The 22112-nt window shown below is 40.4% G+C and overlaps 1 protein-coding gene across 1 annotated transcript in view; it reads right to left on the bottom strand.

Moving 5' to 3' along the window:
* Nucleotides 1–17562: 17562 nt before the first annotated feature.
* The window catches only part of PAH (phenylalanine hydroxylase), a 74191-nt gene continuing 69641 nt past the window's right edge, over nt 17563–22112 (bottom strand). The window contains exons 12-13 of the mRNA XM_026499792.4: nt 19521–19636; nt 17563–17911 (exon numbers count right to left, since the gene is read on the bottom strand). Of these exons, the coding sequence (XP_026355577.1) occupies nt 17868–17911; nt 19521–19636 (160 nt within the window). The 3' untranslated portion in view covers nt 17563–17867. The remainder of the gene's footprint in view (nt 17912–19520; nt 19637–22112) is intronic.

The raw sequence follows: 22112 nt of genomic DNA, 5'->3' as shown, positions 1-22112 counted from the left end.
ATTTCTCTAGGAATGGAGAAAGATCCTCTTGGGCAACCCTCTCCATTTGCTTCTCTGCATGAATGTTCTAGTAACAGCTCCCTACTCCTTGGTCTGAGGAGTAGTAAAGGCTCCCTGTTGTTGCTAGCTCTTGGGTACCCCACCATTGAGTTCCTAACTTTGCCTACAACTTCAAAAATAATCACTTTATTAAATTCTCCTATTTAAGAAAGGGGAACACTCTTACACTGTTGGGGGAATGCAAGCTGGTACAGCTACTCTGAAAAACAGTGTGGAAGTTCCTCAAGAAGCTAAAAATAGAGCTACCCTAGGACCCAGCAATTGCACTACTAGGTATTTACCCCAAAGATACAAATATAATGATCCGAAGGGGCACCTGCACTCCAACGTTTATAGCAGCAGTGTCCACAATAGCCAAACCATGGAAAGAGCCCAGATATCCATCGATGGATGAATGGATAAAGAAGATGTGGTATATGCATATAATGGAATATTACTCAACCATCAGAAAGGATGAAATCTTACCATTTACATAGACGTGGATGGAACTGGAGGGTATTATGCTAAGCGAAATAGGTCAATAAGAAAAAGACGATTATCATATAGTTTCACTCATATGAGGAATATAAGAAATAGTGCAGAGGATCACAGGGGAAGGGAGGGAAAACAAAATGGGAAGAAATCAGAGAGGGAGACAAACCATGAGAGACTCTTAACTATGGGAAATTGACAGAGGGTTGCTGGAGGAGAGGGGGGTGGGGGGATGGGGTAACTGGGTGACGGGCATTAAGAAGGGCACTTGATGTAATGAACACTGGATGTTATATGCAACTGATGAATTACTGAACTCTACATTGGAAACTAATGATGTTTTATGTGTTAGACAATTGAATTTAAATAAAAAAATAAACTATCCTACTTAACTAGTTTTAATATATCATCTGCTTCCTGCTGGGATCCAAATACATCATGTGACTCACATCCCCAGTTTCAAGGCCTGGCTCCTGAATAATCTAGTCTAGTCACACTATCCCATTTGCCAACAGACCCCAGCATTAGGCAATCAGTGTATGGTATTCTCTTAAGAAATGTTTTAGATCCAGAGATGGGCACTTGACTTAAGTTGGTCAATTATATGGAAGATACCGTAGTCCGTTCAGGCTACAATAACAAAATAGCACAGGCTGCGTAGTTTATAAACAACATAATTTATTTTTCAGAGTTCTGGAGGCTGAGAAGTTTAGGATCAAGTCACCAGAATGGTTGAGGTCTGGCGAAGTCCCTCTTCCTGGTTCGTAGCTGGCATTTTTTTTTTTTTAAGATTTTAATTCATTTGGCAGAAAGAGACACAACGAGAGAGGGAATACAAGCAGGGCGAGTGGGAGGGGGAGAAGCAGGCTTCCTGCTGAGCAGGGAGCCTGATGTGGGCCTTGAGCCCAGGATCCCGGGATCATGACCCTAGCCGAAGGCTGATGCTTAACGACTGAGCCACCCAGGCTCCCTGTAGCTGGCATTTTCTCACTGTCTTCACGTGGTGGAGGGGAGAAGGATCTCCGTGAGGTCTCTTCTATGAGGGCACTGATCCCATTCCTGAGGGTTCCACCTTTATGACCCAAGAAACTCCCAAAGGTCCCAGGTCCTAGTGCTATCATCTTTTGGGTGAGGATTTCAACACATGAATTTTGGAGGGATACAAACATTCAGACCATAGCAGAAGGGAAGCACCTAGTCTCAGCTTCTGCCAGTAGCCATCCTGTGGTCATGAGGGAAGTCACCATGAAGAAAAAGCACACACATAGGGCAGAGCCCAGAGTAATGGCACTGGAGTCCCTGTTATCACAAGTATGGACTTACTGTTATGGGAAATAGTAAATTTCCTTATAAGTTAAGCCAGTTTTAGTTGGGTTTTTTATTTTTGTCTTTCTGCATTTTGCTGCTGAGAGCACCATAGTCAACAGAGTTTTATCAGCGTTTCTCTTATTTGTATAGCAGCCATAGATTTTAAAGCAACTCCCATGTATTGTTTCATTTGATTTTTTTTCAATAGACATGTGAATGATTATAATAGTGATAGCTAAGGTAATAAGTAATAATAACAGCAATGTGCCATGCACTATTCAAAGCACTTTATCTATAAATATTCATTTGGTTAAGTGTCACAACAACTCTGTTCAGTAGGTACTATTATTATACCTGTTATAGTTATTATTCAGTGACAGAGGGCAGAGAGAAATAAAAAAATATACATCAGGTACCCAGCTGTTAAATGGCGAAGCTGGAGTTTGAACTCATGCAATCAAATTCCAGAGTCTGTGTTCTCTGTCACTATATTCTACCACATTGTGGATTGGAAAGGGTAGGTATTCTTATGTTCATTTTTCGAGTGGAGAAACCACTGTTCAGAGAGCCAAAGAGATAGAAGACTCTGGACTCACATTAGATCTATTATTTATTTCTCCATTAATTCTATTTCCACTATGACACATTTCCCACCCAGTCAGCTTCCCACCCTTAGGGCCTTTCTAACAGTTTATGGAGCAATCAATGCAAGTAAGAATTCTTTACCCCTCCAAATTGTCCTTGAAGTGGAACTGGGTCCATATGTGAGGAGAGACTCCCTCTAGAGGCCACTAAGCATGGTTGCAGCCTACAGATTACACACATGGTATTCAAACGTATTTCATATACTACCTAAAACAATTTTATTAAAAAATTAAAATTTTATAAAAAATTGTGTATACACCTTATATATTTTGTTATCATCTGAAAATGTTTATTGTTACAAAGAATATTATTCCTAGTGTATTAAAATATTGACACTTAAAATTGTAGATCATTCTGTAGGTATCCAATGAAATCTGAATTCCATTGCGATTTGATATTCACCATAATCCATTCAAAATATGTCATAAGCACTTTGATAATCATTACAAATTTTATAATTTTATGTCTTTCTATTTTCGTAAATCCTATTTCCATTTCAAACTGCACACAGAATTTTATCCGAAGGCAATATGTTTTATTTCTAAAAGCAATTTATCGATATTTGCAACAAAAATATAAATATAAACTAAAAGTAAGTTTAAAAAAAACTCCTGTTACCATAAGATCCTAAAGGTTAAAATATTTCTTTTGGACTTAGTAAAATTTACAAACATTATTAGTATACAATTTACGAATAATTATTAACCAAAAAATACACTTCAATTGCAAATGTATGTATTAATTAGATATATATTTTAAATCTCTATTAATTCATATAGGATTTATTTACAATGAAAATAAGATAGGACCTAATGTTGATTCTACTTCTGTGGGTGATTTTTAATTTTTTATGGTTGTAAGTGTTGAAAAATCTTATCGACATAAATAGGCAAATGAGAATATAAGGTTTATTATAGTGATGTCACTTAATTCTTGAATACCTTCAGATTATTTGCCAAGAGTATATAGTGATCTATCATCAGGAATTATTTTAATGAGCAACCCAGGGGTTTATTTTCTTCACAGCCCTTGTCACACAAAATAATTATTCTCTTTATTTCTTTATTTTGCATTGCCCTTCCTGTCCCCCTTACTCATATACCAGGATGCAGGGTTCACAAAAATAGGAACTTTACTTCTATTCTTTGGAATAGTGTCTGGCACATAATAGGCAATTAGCAAATATTTGTTGAACAAATGGCTGAGGCCACCTGCCCCCAAAGGGAAGGTGATCTTAGTGATTCTGTTAGGACAAGGGGAATGAAGGAAGATTGGAGGTGTAGGTAACTGAATTCTCCATGAGCTCAACTGTTGAGCTTCCCTCTTCCCCATGAAAGGAAGTACACTGTTGTTTCAGTAGAACAGAGAATCTTCTTCCATCCTTAAACATGTAGCAGGGGCATCTCCCCACTTCTCCTATATCTCTGGCCTCAGCGACCTTGGCCACCATCCCGCTGTCCTCTCCTCAGCAGGGTCTCTTAATAGATCAGCTAGTAGGGTGGATGACCATCTCTGGTGTCTTTGGGTAATTTTAGTGTGCCTGGTGTCTTCATGAAACTTTATTCATTCCCTGGCTGTGTGCAACATAAGAGGAAGCTTCTAGAAATCTCCAGTGGTACCTTAGTTTCCAGTTCCATGCCATTTGAAGGCCTACAAGTTATGTTTTCATATTTAATTTTTATTCTTTCCTCAGCTTTGTGAAGAGGGCAGGGAAGGTATTATCATCCCTTAATTTAATGATGAGAAAACTGGGGCCCAGGGAGATAGATAAACATGCCCAATATCAGAGGCATGTGGCTGAGTATAGGTCTGCATACCTACTCTAGAAGTAGTATAGATTTCAATTTAAATCCAGCCTGCTTTACTAATTTACTAGTGTGGCTGTAGGAAAGTAACTTGACTTCTCTGAACTTCTGTTAACTCAGTAAAATGGAACCATTAAGGACATTTGATATCAGGAAGAAATTAACTATGTTTACAGTCTTACCAATCAACAGTACATTGCCTTTCCTGCCATGAGAAGGTATTATGATTATTCCCATTTTAAAGATGAGAAAACTGAGGCATAGCATGGCAGAACAGTATCATCACCAACAATGTGTGCTTTGGAGTCAAGCTGCCTGAGCTCAAGTCCTGGGTCCATTACCAACCAGCTAAGTGATTTTTGGACAAGTTACTTAATACATGCCTGGCACAAGGTAAAAGTCAATATATGTCAACTAATATTAGGCAACTTTTCCAAGGCCATAAACAAACAGTGGCAGTGCTAGTTTCAAAACTAGTAAATCTGATTCTAAAGACCATGCTCTGAACCATAACACTATGTTATCTTTAGAGCCAGAAAGTCAGGAGATAAGAACATACACGTGAGAGAGAGAAAGAAAAGCTTCAATGGCTGAGGATTGAGAAATACAAAGTACAGGAAAGAGAAAGGAGAAAATTTTGTAGATTATCAGGATATTTTTCTGTAAGGAAAGAAATGGAATTTTCCCTCAGATCCCCTTTCCAAAGATTCCAGTAAAGAATTAAATTGCCCAAAAATGCTTCTCTGACACAAAAATGATGTTTCTTTAGAAAGCAATATTGTGATAAGATAGACCACAAGAAACACAGCACAGCTTTGTTTAGGGTTAAAATTTCTGAAAGAGTTCTAGCCTTTCACTCTGGATAAGACCTCCAACTTGGGGCCTGGAGACACGGAGCAGAAATTTCTAAGACAAATGCCACAGTGTATGTCCCCAGCAGCAATGTGACCTGCATACTGTGGATACTCATTCTATCCTGAGAACCAGTCAACAGGACAATCTAGATATCAACCCACTGAGAGTGTTTAGGCAAAAGTCATACTCCCTTCTCTGTCTCTATGCATGTCCATCTCAGTGCCATACTAATTAAACCAATTTTTCCCTCTGGAAAACTGAGCCCAGGAAGTCCCATCTCTTCTTCCAAGATGAATAGGTCCCTGTCCACATTCTTGGCTTAGAGAAGAGAAATAGTCCCCTATTTTAATCTAGTGCTATGTGTTACCTGTGGCCACCTTCCAGGTGACAATAAATAGGCTTTGCTCTGATCTATAACCTTAATGTCTTCCAACAACCAGTTCTCCCCGTCACATGTAGTTCCAATAGCAACACCAATACCATTATATCTAACATGTAGTTAGCAATTATTGCATTTGCTTGCTGAAACCACCTGTGGACTCTGTAGAATGTTACCTCCTCTTACCTTGGTTAGAGGATTGCTATCCTGCAAGATGTCAACGATCTCTTTTTAGCTTCCAGAATCTATAAATACAGTACATACTATATGGTGCCTTATGTTTCCTCTACCAAATGTTGTTGTTGTTGTTATTATAAATAGGTAAAATGAGGGTCAATATTTCTTGGACTCTTACTATATGCTGTTGTATTAAGTACTTAATATACATTAGCATATTTAATCACTAGAAAAAAACCTGTGAGGTATGTATGTGTATATATATGTATGTATTCTTATCCCCAATTTGCAAATAAGAAAACCAAAGTTTAGAGAGATTAAATGCCATTTCCAAACGTTACACAGTTAGTGGTGGAGGAGCCAGGATGCGAACCTGGCTTGTCTAAATCTGGTCTGCCCACTCTACTATGTGGAATTGCTCTTTCCATGCTAGTCATGAATAGGAGCATTCAATTTATCTTTGTCTATGTATTTGAGGTTAGAATTTTTGCATTTTTCAACACGCCATATATACCAGCCTAAATCCACATTCAGATTTCTGTTTTTTGAAAAGTTAGGAGTTTGCCTCTCAGATTCCAGGGTGACAGTGACAATGATGGTATTTACTTTCAGAACAGTTGAAAAGCCTACTTGGAATCCTCTTTTGGAATTTTGGAAAGTATAAATAGTAAGTCATAGAATGGAATTCAGAAAAACAAGGGCATTTCACTTTCAGGGAGATAGTAGCCCAAACTGGGTCCATCCTTGGTTACCAGATGGTGGCAGTTGTCAAGATCTTGTATTTTCCTTGGAAACTAGGGAAAGGTAAGGAAGAGAAATGAAGATATCTGAGTTAAGAGAGAGCAAAGAAACATTAAAATTAATAATTTCATAGTATATAGGCTTCTGAATGGCAATCTTGGAAGGAAATAATGCAGAAGCTTGTATGAGCAACAGATGTTGCCATCATCATCACAAAACGCTATGTAACTCTGTCCTACTTAGGGGTCTCCCAGAAGCAGATCCTGAGAAAGGGACTCTAGTGCAAATAGCTTAAGAACTGACATTAGAAAAGAAGGAAAGAGAAACAAAGAAGGAAAGGCAATAATTAAAGGGAGTGTTGTCAAGCAGCTATCATTGTGGGCAACTGAGCTTAATCCCAATCAGGAAACTCTGGGAGACAGTGTCTTGGTAGAAGACCAATGGGAGGTTATTAATTTCCAGACAATTTTGGTCTACCATAAGGGCAGGCAAAGTGCCTTAGAATCAGATAAAACTTTCAGAAAAAAGAAATGCAGCAACAGGCCGCTGAAAGTTAGCCTTCTGCCCTGAAGTAGTAAGGGTAAAGAGATAGGTTGGGTCACTGAGAGCATCTGAAGACAAATAGAAGCTAGCACGTATTGAGTACTTAGGATTAATTTAATGATCACAGCTACCATATAAACTGGGCACTATTATTGTTGCCATTTTGTCGTTAGCAAAAAGTAAAGGAAGGTAACATAATTGTTCATGTGCAAATATCTGGTAAATGGTAAAGCCAAGAGTTGAATCCACAGGTTCTGACTCTTCAAAATCATCACCTTATTACATGCAAGTATGCAGACTGAAGCGTCAAGTTCTTCAGTTTATTCCCAATTCTCCAGCTTTGTCTCTTTTGCCCATGGTAGGTGGTAAGTTTTTTTGTTTTTGTTTGTTTTTTTTGTTTTGTTTCAGAAAAGATCCAAGTTGCTCCTAACAGGTTTCCATTGCCCCTTGATTTATATTTTCTAGGCAGAGTTAGTGATAATAATTGCTGACACTTCATTCTTCTAAGTTTTTACAGGTTTATCTTAGTTAATGCTCTTACCAAATCTAGGAAGTAGGTACTATTATATCCCCACATTACAGATAAGGGAGCAGAAGCACAACTTGCTTGAGGCCATTGATTCAGTGAATGGGAAAACAGTGGTTCATTCTGATTTCAATTCCTTTGCTTGGTTACTATGTTCTTCTGTCTCCTTCATCAGAAAGTTCTATAAGAACAAAGTTCTGAGTTGACTATAGTGTTTGTGAATTCCAGGAGCTACCTTTAAAAGGAAACAAGGTTAATGAACATAGCAAATCCAGGAAAATACCAGCACTTCATCTCTACTCAGGTTTGACTTACAAAGTCTTAATAGAAACATGGGATATTCCTCTTTCTTCTGGATGAACGTGCACGTCTCTGAACTCTTGCTTTAACGTATCAATAACCAGGCTGACACTGGACTTAGAAATGTTATATTTCTGTAAATTTCTAGCTGGGAAAAAGCACCTCTGGCTTTGGGAGCAGGTCTGGATTCTAGATGGTGGATCTTTGTTTCAAAGGACTAAAGGGAAAGATGGATCAGTAATTGACATCTTCATGTACTTGTTTGTTTTTTATTTCAGGAGTATTTCTTTGTTACAGAGAATATTGAAATATGGGGCGCCTGGGTGGCTCAGTTGGTTAAACATCTGTCTTCTGCTCAGGTCGTGATCTCGGGGTCCTGGGATCAAGCCCCAAGTCACGCTCCCTGCTCAGTTGGCAGGCTGCTTCTCCCTCTCCCTCTGTTCCTCCCTGCCACTTGTGCTCTCTCTCACTCTCTCTATCTCACATAAATAAATAAAATCTAAAAAAAAATTGAAATAAAGAAAATAAAAACAACAGAAAAAAGCAAAATTCAAATTATTTTTAATCACGTCGTTTTTCTTCTCTTTAAAACAAAATATAAGGTAAAGAGTGAAAGTAGTCTCCAACCCCCATTCCGGCCCTAGTAGTAACCATTGTCAACATTCTGGTCCTCGCCAGTCTTTTCTCTCTTCTGTGATTATAGAAATATACCTATAGTCCATGTACATACCTACATATCATTGACAGCTTGTTTAAAAAAATAAAAATATGATCATGATTTTTTTCACTTAACAATACCTCTTAGACTTCCTTGATAGTCAGTATTTACAGACTTACCTCATTTTGTTTTTAATTCCTGCACAGTATTTCATTATACAGATCATAATTTACCTAAATAATCTCTTACTGGTAGACATTTGACTTGTTTCAAAATATTTGCTAATACAGAAATTGCTGCAAAGGTCATCTTAGTGTATATTTTTACACTCTCCAGGCGGTGTCTTTTTAGATCATTCAGCATGAAAGATGTCAGATGGTTGGGATTTTCCCTCTTTGAACTAACCAAGGTAAAGTCTAACTGAGTAGTTTTCTGATTCCCAAACTCCCTTCCAGTAATACTTCCTGCTTCTAATTCCAGTTTAGACACCTACAACCAGTAACAATGATTTAAATTACAAATCCTAAAGCCAATATTGTGTCTGCATTCCCATCTCAATACCCAACCAAGAAGAAAACTTAGTAGGCACCTTCCCTCTTCCTTCCTCCATCTTCCCTCCCCCATCTCCTACCTCCACCTTGGTGTAGCCTTCCATCCTGACCATTGTCTCCAGGGCCAGCCCTGAGTCTTTTTGGATTCACAGAGACCAAAGCCTTGGAAGCTATTGCTCAGTTGAATTGAAATATGCTTTCCATGCCTCACCCACTACTCCCACCACACCCCCACCAAAGGTCCAGCTCCTTGAACAAAGGCTATATCTGTGAAATGTTTCTTCAGTCTTGGAGAAACAGGAAGGCTTTTCCTTCTTGCACTCTGCCTCTACATTTATAGTGGGAGCCAGCAGAGAACATTAACTGAAACAGAATAATCTCACATTCTCTCTCCACTTTTCAGCAGAGGGGAAGAGCCCCCATGCCTCAACCCCAGCCTGGTCCTGGTCACCCACCTTCCTCTCAGCTCTTTCCACAGGACCTGGTGATTGCTGGATCTGGAAAGAGGGGAGGTGAGGAGTGTGGGGACCACTGGTGGTTGGTGAAGCTGGGACACTGGAAAGGGGGACTATGAGTGAGGGCATCACACATCTGGCCAACCCCTCCCCCCAAAGAGCCTGTTAGGAAGGGCTGGAGTTGGGGTGTGGAGGCAAAAGCAGAGAGTGACTGAGCTTATCACCCTGGGAAATCTCAGCTCCACTGTGCAGTCTTCTGACACGTCTCTCTCCCCTATCCCTCACTTGGAAGTGAAAATGGACCTAAAGCAAGAAGCGTACCTCAACGACTTAGGTTGATTTCAACAGGCCAGCCTCCCTGGGGAAAAAACGCAAGGTCACCCCCGCCCTGTCGACTCCTGACTCCCACCCCCCCACCCCCACCCCGGTCGCCTTCTCCCCGCAGTCATCTTCCTGGGTGCTGCCTTTCTGGAGCTGAAGCTGAGATCCCAAGGAGCTGCGGACCTCGGTCTTCATAGGGAGCCCCATTCTTGGTTCTCTGGCTTAGGCCCTTTGTGGGCTCATAGCTCAAGGACGAGCCCCAGGCTCCTAAAAGGCACCCAGGGGTGGCTGGGGAGGGAGCAGAGCCAAAGGATGCCAATCCGGGCAGCCGCACTCTTTGTTGTCTTGGGGTGGAACTGGAGACTGCTCTGCACTGAAGAGGCACAGGGACCCCGGGGCGGGAGCTGTCCGTGGTCCTGGCCTACGTCAACGCGTGGATATTTAAGGCCAAGAACAGTGCGCCCATTTTCCACTAGAGCAGATGAAGAGTCCCGGACTGTGAAGCTGGAATTGATCTTAAGGAATCTGCTCGCAGGCAAGGTCTGAGAGTCACGTTTCCGCATCCTCCAGAGCGTAAGTCATTGTCTGAGCGAATCTGAAAGTTTCTTTTCACCTTCCTCTTCTGTGCTAGCTCCTCTTTTTGGCTATAGAAGGCTTTAACTCTTTTGACGCTTCCCAACCTCTCTCACTGCCCCCTCCCGGAATCTATTCTTCCTCCAGCTCCCTCCCCTGCCCCACCTCTGGATGTAGACGGAAAAGCGAGAGGTGAAAGATGCCTAGCCAGGTGCTCATGTCATCTTTACTCCTGATGGCCAAGCCATCAAGCTGATCCTGATAATTTCAGGGCAGGTTGAAGCTGGGATTGGCTTAAAACCCACTATCCTGGCCTGTGTGTGGAGGGGAAGGACCTTTAATGTCGTCAAATAGAAACTGGATATTTGAAACAATGAGTTGTAATCCTCTTTAAATGAATCGTGTGCTTGTGGTTTCATCTGAGCTGATTGTAAAAGGACTGTAAAATGGAGGTTGCCCCTTTTAGTTCAGAGAGCTTCGGGAGAGGGATGGGGGAAAAATGTGAAGAAGGAGGTGGTGCATAGGTGGAAACATAGATCTGCTAAATCAGCTCCGCTCAGAGGGGCCACTGAGGTGCTGCTGGGTCGCCCTCACAGTAAACATTTTAATGCTCCAAGTCTCTCCCAGAGCAGGAAATAGATGGTCAAACAAATACTTGTTGAATTAATCCCGAAAAGTGCAATAAATTGCTATTTTAATCATTATAATTAAATTGCTTATCTCTTCCCCCTGTCAAACTATACAGTTGATGGCAGATTTCTGGCGATATTTATTCTACAATCCTTTAATGAATGGGGATGGAGCAATACTCTTAGAGGAACAGGATTCCTTCTTATCACATCTGCTTATTTGAAGGACTAATTTGTCCTAGCCTATTTTGCAAGAATCTTTAGTTTCACTTTGCCCTATACATTGGCTTTTTATAAGGTGGGCTTTGGAGCCAAGTGCCCAGAGGGGCAAATGGCTTGATCAAAGTTCCAACAACTTATTTTTAAAATTGGTCTCCACTTCCTGCCCATGGAAAGAAAAATAGCTTCCCAAGTCTCATTTCCTTTTTTTAAGATTTTATTTATTTATTTAAGAGAAAGAGCACACCACACAAGCAGGGGGAGGAGCAGAGGGAGAGGGAGAAGCAGACTCCCCACTAAGCAAGGAGCAAGGCAGGCAGATGCCAGGACCCGGGGATCAGTCCTGGGATCATGACCTGAGCAAAAGACAGATGCTTAACCTACTGAGCCACACAGGTACCCCCAAATTTCATTTCCTAAGGGGATCTTAAAATTAGGCAGCAAAGTGAGGCCATTTTTTCTTATATTGATTCCTCAGTAAAACAACATGTCTGGAGAATGTTCAGTTTTTACATCAATCTTGTTTATGTTAGCTATTTCAAAAAACGAGCACATGATAGTCTCAGTTGAGAAATAGTGTCCTTAGCAACAGAGCGAATGCTGGCTTTTAGGACATCATGATTTAAAACCGTACTGGCAATGCTACAGCTCTAGAAGGGAAATGCCTAACGGTGTGTGAAGGTCAGAAATGCAGGTGGAAAGTGCAGTTCTATTGCCTTTAACTTCAAACAGGACATTTCCATTGCAATCTCCAAAGCTGTCCTTTTCACAAAACAGTTTTAGCTTCAAGTGGATGTAGATTTCTTATTTTACTGCTCACAACATTAATTTATATGTACATATAGATTTGGACTGTGTTGAAAGGTTTAAATTCTGCTTTGGCCAAATTCTTTTCTCAAATGGAAGCCACAGAGTCTTTATGTAGAGCACTCCAATAACCGTCCCTTTTTTTTTTTTTTTGGAAAGAAGAACCAACTGAGATCAAATTGCTGGACCAAGATGAACAAAACTATAATAACTAATTCTTATGGGAGCTCATTTGTGCTTTTTTTTTTTTAAAGATTTTATTTATTTATTTGACAGAGATAGAGACAGCCAGCGAGAGAGGGAACACAAGCAGGGGGAGTGGGAGAGGAAGAAGCAGGCTCATAGCGGAGGAGCCTGATGTGGGGCTCGATCCCATAACGCTGGGATCACGCCCTGAGCCGAAGGCAGACGCTTAACCACTGTGCCACTCAGGCGCCCCTCATTTGTGCTTTTTAACAGTATAATAAACATTTGAAATTGCTAGAGACTGCTGAAAATGAGACGCTTCTATGCACACGATATGCTATTTTACCTTTGTGACAATCTTGTGAGGTAGGCATGCATCTTCCCTATATTAAAGAGGAGGAAAATGAGTCTAAGGGAGAGTAAGAGTCCGTCCAACTAGGTTCAGCTTGACGGAAAAACTGGCATTCAAATTGGGATTGCCAGAACAGCACTACTGAGAAATGTTACACCCTCCCATTTCAAACAGTATCTCGTGGGAGGGCACCACTAAAAGAACGAACTAACAAAAAAGTACCTGGCTTTACTCTGTATACAGCACAAAAACACTGGTCATTGCTACCAAGGGAATAAACGTCACACTTGTCTATTCTGTCTTTCCATTACTCAGCCAAAATTTATTCAAAGTCTGCAGTGAGCAGAGACAATCATCAGAATCATGTCTCCTGGCTTCTGTACTAACTTCTTCACGACACTTACCCCATCCTGACTTTTGCCAAAAAGGGATAGGCTTTGGGGCTTTACCACTCCCTGCCATGCCAGCGGTACCTTTCTGGCTGTCCGCGGTGCTGAGCAGCTCTGCTCTGAAAGACATGAATAGGCTTATCCTCACTCTTGTCCAGCCTCAGCATGCTCTCTTATGAGGCACTTCACATCATAAAACCACTATATTCTAATCCCAGACTGCCCTCCGCTCTAGGAAACAACTTTTTTTCCCAAGAGGGACTCAGCAGGGAGTCTCTTGTCTCTCTGACTTTCCCAAGGACATTCAGGGAATGGAAAGTTTTGGAAAGGTTCTGTTTTCTCCTTCCCCACTCCAAAATTTGACTTTTTGTTAAGCCAAGGAAGTGGAGCTCATCAGGCTCCACAGCTTCGGGGCTGGTGGCAAAAGGAGTATTAGTACCTGGAGGATAGAAAGCCTTCATAGTCCAACAGTTACCCTTCGCAAATAATGCTGTTGTTCCAAGCTGATTTTCTACTTCTGGGTGGTGCCAATCCCTGAAGACCCTCCAAAGAATGGCTTTGAAGTACATTCTCCCACAAACAGGGTGGGTATATGCTTATGGGAAGGGCCAGCTGCTCTGTGCCTGTGTTGGTGGAGTCCTCAACTCAGTCCCAAATCATCCTGTGGCTTCTTAGAGGTCAAAAGGTTGGGGTGTGTGTCTGTGTGTGTGTGTGTGTGTGGTGTGATGGGATGGGATGAGTGACTTCTCAGAGAAACCCAAAACCCACACTTTAGAGACATAAGGGAAAAACTCAAAGACATGAATGAATGCATTCCTAAACCTTCTTTTCTAGGTCCCAACTCCACTCTCCCCTGACCACTCTGAAGGAGTAGTGGAAATTGGCCCTTTGCCACAGCCCTCTCCATTTGCAAGGTGATTCCATAAAAGGACAGGATGCAGCTGATACTTCTTTGAGAACCTTTAGGAATAAATAGACCTCAGGGAAGACTAAGTTTATTTCTTTTTAAGTAGATATTCTTATTTTACTTCTAGGAAAAGTAAATCATAAACATACAAAGTATACACCGATTTTAATAAACTCAATAAAGGATACTGATACACTTACTTTCTTTGGACATCACCTATCTCCAAAGAATGATCTGAGAAAAAAATAAAGGCTACAGTTCCAGCTATAATCATTTATCTTTTATCCATTTAGGCAAACTGGAAAATAAGCAGGTGTTATGCTCCCTGCAGTAATATCTTCGAATTGGGAGACTTAAGAAATCCATCATCTATCTTTCAGGGAGGTACATCTTTAAAAAAAATTTTTATTTCAGAAAGAGAACGTGCAGGGGGTGCGACCGAGGGAGAGGGAGAGAGAATCCCAAGCAGACTCTGTGCTGAGCATGGAGCCCCATGTAAGACTCGATCCCAGGACTCAGGGACGTACATATTTTTGCCTTTTTCCCCCATTAATGTTCTATTACTTAGAGACAGTTGTTGTAAAAGAAACTGTGCCAAAAACATAAAAAAGCATTGTTGAAGAACAACCCTGAACAACTACGAATCATATTGTAGAGAAGGGTTGTATGTGTACGCTAGAGGGCTAGACTTAATCTTCTCTACAATTACTGCTCTGAATTTATTCTTTAAGCTTAGTACACATGAGAAGGTAAACTGTATCTTGGAGCTGGCAGAATTAAAAGTAAGATTATAAATCGGAAAATTCACAGCACAGAAACTATCAGAGCCATTACTAGCACATGTCAGATCTACTGCAGTTTATAGTTTTTGAAACTGCACAAGAAAGCTATTAAAAGGCAGGGATCTTGTGTGTGTGGTTAGGGTGGGGTGGGTACATACTCCACTGAAAAGAAGCTTTGATCATTTTTTTTTCCTCTTTCCTTTGCAGAGTCCATTACTTTTTTTTTTTTAAGATTTTTTATTTATTTATTTGACAGAGAGAGAGAGACAGCCAGTGAGAGACGGAACACAAGCAAGGGGAGTGGGAGAGGAAGAAGCAGGCTCCCAGCGGAGGAGCCTGATGTGGGGCTCGATCCCAGAACCTGGGGATCATGCCCTGAGCCGAAGGCAGATGCTTAAGGACTGAGCCACCCAGGCTCCCCTCCAGAGTCCATTATTATAGCTTTTCCTATTTTGTCTCCTCTATAATTTTTTGCAATTGTTAGGCAAGTCATTCATTGCTTTCTGACCATTTCAGCCCCACTGTGGATAACTGAAACATTTCACTGATGTAATTTTGCTACCTTTATTAATAAACATTTATGAAGCACTTTCATATGTCAATTATTGTTCAAGCAGTACAAATACAAACTACCTAGCCATAATCTACTCCAAAGGTGCAATATCTTTTTTTTAAAAAGATGATAAATTAGATTAAGATGCAAAATGTTCTACAGCATTTAAAAGGGGAAATTGCAAATTTAGTTGTTTTTCAACTTCTTGCAAAATAGCTTATTTGTGAGAGACAATCTTCACTACACTCCCTATGATTCACTTTATTCAAATATTCTTTTAAAGATTATTAAACACCTACTATGTACTATATGTTAAGGCTTTTAGAGTTGAAGATAGGCAAGGTTCATGTTTTATGAAGTTGACATTTTAGTGTTAGATTCTTTGATAAACAGTTAAGCTATATAACTTAGGAAACTAAAATTGAAATTTAAATTGATCCTTTTAGAAACTTGTTGAACACTAATACTAAAAATTTGTAATGTTCTTACATGTATTTCTCTTTTTTGGACACAATAGAATAGCTATCAGTAAAGCATTACTATTGTTTCTAAAAAACAGCTCATTTACTAAATATTAAACAGATAAAAATACTAACACATGAAAATATATTGAATCCATTGCTGTAGGTTGGGTTTTTATATCCAGATTAAAACAAAACAAAACAAAACAAAACTAAGTACTGAGTACCACATTACTAAAAAATCTAAAATTATCTTCTATTCAGTATATATTTTTTTCTGAAAATTGCAAACTAAACCTAAGCTTTAACACTAAATTATTTTCACTAAGACTAAAAAGCACTACAAAATAAAATATCCAGCCTAAAATACTATAAAATATTTTAGTTCCACAATCAAGAACTTCTCTGATTTACATTTAATATAAAGTAAAGAAACATTTATCAAAACAGTCCCTTTGCTGGGTGTTTGGGGTCTAAAGAAACAGATAAAAGAACATTACCACTTTTAGAATCAGTTTTTGTCAATGGGTTCTACAGAGGCATGAGGAAATAAATACAGATGTGAAAACCCAAATTCAAAGCAATGAGACCTCAGACACAATCAGACCAAATTGCTCTTTCCACCCAGGTAGGATACTTATGCTGGTTTTATTACACACTGTTAGTGGGTCAGGGACATCTGTTTAAAGACACATGTTAGCATCTGAATTGTATTTCAAGGCTGGAAGAAAACTTGATTCATCCAGTTAAACTCCTTCATTGTTCAAGTGAAACTGAGATCCGAAGTAAATTATGCAAGGTGGCATAATTGGCATTTGGCAGAACTGGCCACCAGTCAAGTTTTCTCAAACTTAATGTACCAAACAGATTTGGCTGGGCATAAAAACAAAAAACAAAACAAAACAAAACAACAAAAAAACCCAGCACACTTGGTTCCTTAAAAATGCAGGTCTCCATGCTCAATCCCCAGATATTCTAGTTGGATCGAGCTGGGATGTGCCCAGGATTTATTGTTGATGATGGTACAGCTGGTCTGAGAATCACATGTGAAGAAATACTACGTGAGTCCTTTAAGATTTAACTATTTCCAAAATAAACTGTTAAAGTGGCATGAAAATTTCAAAGCATAGATTTAAAGACACTGTTTTTCTCCCTACTGTTTTGCAGATATTCATGCATTTGTGTAAAATGTAAGGCCAACAGAAATCAAAGTCTCTTGACTATCCAGACATAACTTAGATCACCACAGTGAACTCCTGTAATGGGTTAGAAATCTGAGACTGACCATTTGTTCATGTCACAAGATTATCCTGTTGATGTATTTTTAAGGCAATGGAGAAGAATATTTCCTTCCAAGAAACATTTGAAACTGCAAAATTTTCTAACCACTAGATTTTTTTTAACATAACTAAAATTCTCATTTTTGTTCAGGATTTGCTATTTAATAATGTCTTCCCTTATTCTTTCAATGAGTACTTATTGAATATCTACCAGCCAAGCCTTCAGTTAACATCTGTTGCATCGCATGTGTCTGCAAAATATCTCCAAAACAGATGACAATTAATTGGACAATGATACTGAAAGTGGTGGGAATCAGGTGTGGAGTGGTATTACCCTCCATGGCAGTACTTATGATTACAATAAAATATTCAGAAATGCTTCAATATTATGCTACGAACTTCAACCTCTATAACTATTTTAACGGGCTCTTGAATTAATGGAAATCTACATGGATAAAACACAATAATTAGAATCATAGTTGACTGAAATAAAAAATGACTTTTGTAGGTTAAAGTTATATGAAATCAGCAAATTCAATCTAATATCAGGCTTGTGTTTTACACTGAGTGATACGTATTCCTTTAGGAATTCTCTATGGCAAATAACAAAAGCGCATATGAAGCTTGAATAAATCACGTCCCAATTTTAATTAACTTTGATGACATGTGACAGATTATTGATTGTAACTGAATCGAGAGTATAGGATTATCGTCCCTAAATCAAAGATGACCCCAAAAGATTATGCTTTGGAGTATACTAATATGCTGTCATTTCAAATTATTTGGCTTTATTTGTTCATCTACCATCTTGTACCAAAAAGGATTTAAGGCTGTCAGTTCAAATTAAGGTTTGCTTTTCAAACTTTTTCAGATGAAATGAAAGTAGTTGGATTTCCATCAACAGATTCTCCTTTGACAGGTTTTGTCCATGGTTTCACTTTATTTTCTGGAGGGCACTACAGAGGATTCCAACTTCACCTACGAAAAAAAAAAAAGGGGGGCCACTCACATCATGAGAAAACACCCTTTAAATTTCTACAATGTGTAACACATTAGGGGATCAGTGGGATATGCTGGGTACCGCCCCAACCTTCAAGGAGCTTACAGATTAGTTACGGTGATAGAATTTGGGCAGTTATAGCATAGGGACTTACAAGTTTTAATGTAATTAGCTTCCTCTTTCCATGGAAAGAGTTAACAGTTGTCTCTCTTTTTCTTTTACAGGAACATCTATAGATACTTGCAAGGACCTAAGCCATGAAACCTAAAAGTATAGTTCACATGAACCTCCTGAGTCAGAATCACCTAGGGCCTTGTTACAAATACAAACTCCCAAGACTTACTACAAATTCAGTAAATTTCATCTGGGGCTATGAGTCAGGACAGTGCATTTTTAACTAGCTCTCCAAATGATTCAGATGTACACTGAGTTTGAGAATGCGTGGTCTAAGCAGATAACTCAGCCTAGATTGCTAGACCACTGGACTACAATGGACCTGCTCCCGTTCATGCGATATTCTCACATGCCAAGGGGCCCCAGGAACAAAGACACTTCAGAGAAGTAGAAGGGGCCCTGGAGATGGACAAGCAATATCAGTGGGGTATTAGAGGGATATTTCAAGCCCACCTGCCTTTTTGGCTTTCGTTAGTGTTACATAAGGTAGGAACCTCCACTTGACCTACGATTCCTCCCTTTAGGCTGCTCATCCCTTTGATGGTTTTATCCATCCTTTAATAACTCTTGAGGACCTAATACACTTTTTTAGGATTAGGGTTAGGTAGCAGGGATTAGACAGTGCACCCAACCTGGTCCTCTACTCAGGTCTTGTTGGGGAGTCAGACAAGTAAACAATTACAAAACAATATAGTGATATGTGCTCTGAGAGAGGGATCTGTGGGAATGCCAAGGCAGGGGAAGGACACCCACACCAGTCTTCCTAGAAGAAGAGATACCTATGGAAGACTTAAAAGATGAACTGGAATTGGGGACCTCTAAATGAGAACGGGCGTGAGAGTACTGCATGAGCAAAGGCCAGAAGCCAGGAGGGAGTATGGGAAGTAAAACCTGGTCAGTGGTGCCGGAGGGGAGTTTGAAGCACTGGAAAGAGAATCCAGTGAAGATCAATGTAATACTGTGATTTGTTTACGAACAACTGTTATAATAGCCTCATTGTCTTGGAAGCGTGGAAGGCCCATGGATGAGCTACTAGATGGCCAATAGAGTAACTAGAACCTGTCGTATAAGGGCTGGAATTCCAGGCACAGCAATATCCACTGGGCACTTAGAGGAAACAGAGTGGACAGGCAAAGGAGAAAGAGGAACATGGCGGTGACAAGCCCGGGTGGAAAGCTGGTATGGTGGTGGGAGGTAGCATGGAATCTAGGAAGGTCAAGAAGAAAAGACACTCAAAGCAATTCTGGCCTTTTTGCTGAGTTTTTCTCCCTCGACAAACAAATTGCTTAACTGGAGATGCTTTTCTCTCTAATTCAATATTTAATAAATTTCTTATTGTTCCTATGGTGAGGTTAAGAAAATAACTCTATTTCTGGAAAAAGAGAGTGGCTTCCTGGGGTGTAAGTTACTTACTGTTGATGGAGTCGGCCAATATTTTAAGTTGCTGCGTATTGTCCAAGACCTCAATCCTTTGAGTGTATGGGTCATAACGAACTGAGAAGGGCCGTGGGATTGTAGCAGCAAAGTTCCTGAAACCAAATCCACAGAGCTCAGTAAAGGGCACCATTCAGGGAAAAATAATCCTAAAAGATTTCTCAGTGGCATTTCACTTCAATCTCGCTAGAACAGGGGCTTTAGAAACCAGGCTGAGAAGTGAGATGTAATTTTAGTGAGATCCTCTTGGGCAGCCTTTGTGTGCTGTGTATGTGTCTAGGTGTATAGACACACACATATAGACACACACATGTAGTTATGTACCTCCAAAAAGACAGAGATAGCTTACAATAAAAGCACAGAATACATTAAGGCCAAAATTGGTAAGAATTAAATAAAATCAAAAGAGCAAATAAATCTAGCCAAAGAATGCTATAGAAAAAATAAGCTCTGAGATGCTTGGAAATCAATGCAAGGAGGGAAAGAAAGCCTCAAGAATGGAAGAAAACATTATGCTATTAATGAAATTTAACATGAATTGAGTGCCTCTGATGTGCCAAGAACTATGTGAAGTCCTAACTGTTCTATACTCTTTACAACTAGCATTCCTAATTTAATCTTCATAAAAACCTTAGATGGAAGGTACTATTACTATCCCTATTTTACTGATGAGAAAACTGACTTTTGGGGAGGTTCAATGACTACCAACGTCATCCTGGCAATAAATTGTGCAGCTGAAGAGGGATCTAGGTAGTCTGACTCTGGCCTGTTCTCTTCACTTCTTTGCCTTCTTGATGCATTCATTACTCCTGGGTCTGGGAGGGATGTAGCAGGAGGGCCTTATGAGGGACATCAAGCAATGCAACTAATAAATACTCCCAAATAGCCAATACACTGCAATGGCATCACGAATGATATGGCTAAGTCGGCTTCTGGTGAGAGTCGAAGCTACCATACTGAGAAGACAGTTCTAAGGGAAACTAGTGGGCTCTCCAAGTTTGGCAAGAGTGGTGGATCATAGTGGCTGGAAACCCAAGTTCCAGAGCCAGGCACTGGGTTCAAACCTTACCTCTGCCAACGACAGCCCTTGCGGGCTCCACCTGTGTCCTCATTCCTCTATACAACTGGAACAAGAGCAGTGCGACCTGAGAGGGTCGTAGCAATGCTGTTACAGTATAGACTAAGGGCTACATGAGTGTTCGCTGTTCTCTTTCATTAGTGACTGGGGACTCAAGAAAAACAAATGGTGACGGATGTCTCTACACCTCTACTTCTCCGAAAAGAGCTTTCTCAGCCCCACTGGTGACATGAAGCACGTAATGCATGTCTGTGATTTGGCCTGCTCTGCACCTCTTCCCTCTTAGTCCCATAGTTAACCTCATCTTTCCTTTGGGCAATCTGCCTCTATGCACTGGAAGTGCTTCATCTAGGCGGTCAGGTTCAGGGCCCGCCCCTCGTCCAGCCAGGGAGTGGGCACATGGCCACACTCAGCACTGTTTCTTTCTGCCTAGAGCTTGAATCTTGAAACTAAAAATGATTGAAGCTGGTTTCTCTTAGCGGGGAGGCTCTGAGAGAATCCCTTCCTTTTCTGAACCCTGTTTTTCAGCATTCCCTTTGCTTCTGTAAGTCACCTCTCAGCAGGATGGAGTTTTTGTGGATGTCTCCTCTGTCTGTGGACACTGACAGGGTGGGTGGGATTTCAAAGGCCCAAGAAGTCCAGGTTCTGTGAAGCTCTTCCCTGTTGGTCTGGGACTGATCACTTCCTAGGTTGGAAAGTCATCACCAGGAGGGCCCATTTAAATGTGATCCTGGTTTGACAGAGAGGTTATGAATACTGTCTCTGAGCCCCACCACCTGCGTCCAAACCCTGGGTCAGCCACTTACCAGCTGTATGACCCTGGGTGAGTCTCTTACCCCTTCTATGCTTCTGAGCCCCACCTGCAAACTTCGTAGTCTTATTTGAAGATTAAATGAATCAATACATGAAAAACTCTTAGAACACTGTTTGGTACATAATAGGTGTTAGGCATTTAATCTTCTTCTTCTTCTTCTTCTTCTTCTTCTTCTTCTTCTTCTTCTTCTTCCTCTTCTTTTTCTTCCTCTTCTTCCCCAGATGGGTAATGCACAAAACCACTGAAATCCATACTCCAAAAGGGTCCCAGAAATGGCACAGAGGAGCCTTTAGAGGCTAGAGAAAGGCTATACTCCCAGTAAGGGGTGGAGATTTAGGAAATAATTAGAAAGGAATAACAAAAAACTTGAAGGCCCTGGAGAGATAGGAGGAAGGGAGTCATCTTAGGCCAAACCATGTGGACCAGTGGGCAAGCATTTTACCTTCTATTGCCTAAGCTCAACGTGTGGAAGCTGGCATACCCAGCTTCATGGGATCCCAGAAACCTATATATCTATGTCTATCATTGCTCACTGGTAAGACAAAAAACAAATGTGGTAACAAACACTGAGTATCAGGATAGCCATGTCCAGGTAGACCCTCTGCCTGGCCTGTCTCCTGCTGGGAGGAGAGTCACTCAAGCAGATTATAGACAGGGCTGTCAGCTCAGAGGGCTGAGA

The sequence above is a fragment of the Ursus arctos genome, unplaced genomic scaffold (assembly GCF_023065955.2).
Source record: "Ursus arctos isolate Adak ecotype North America unplaced genomic scaffold, UrsArc2.0 scaffold_21, whole genome shotgun sequence".
In the NCBI taxonomy this organism is placed as follows: domain Eukaryota; kingdom Metazoa; phylum Chordata; class Mammalia; order Carnivora; family Ursidae; genus Ursus; species Ursus arctos.
This window is presented reverse-complemented; position numbering and strand designations above follow the sequence as displayed.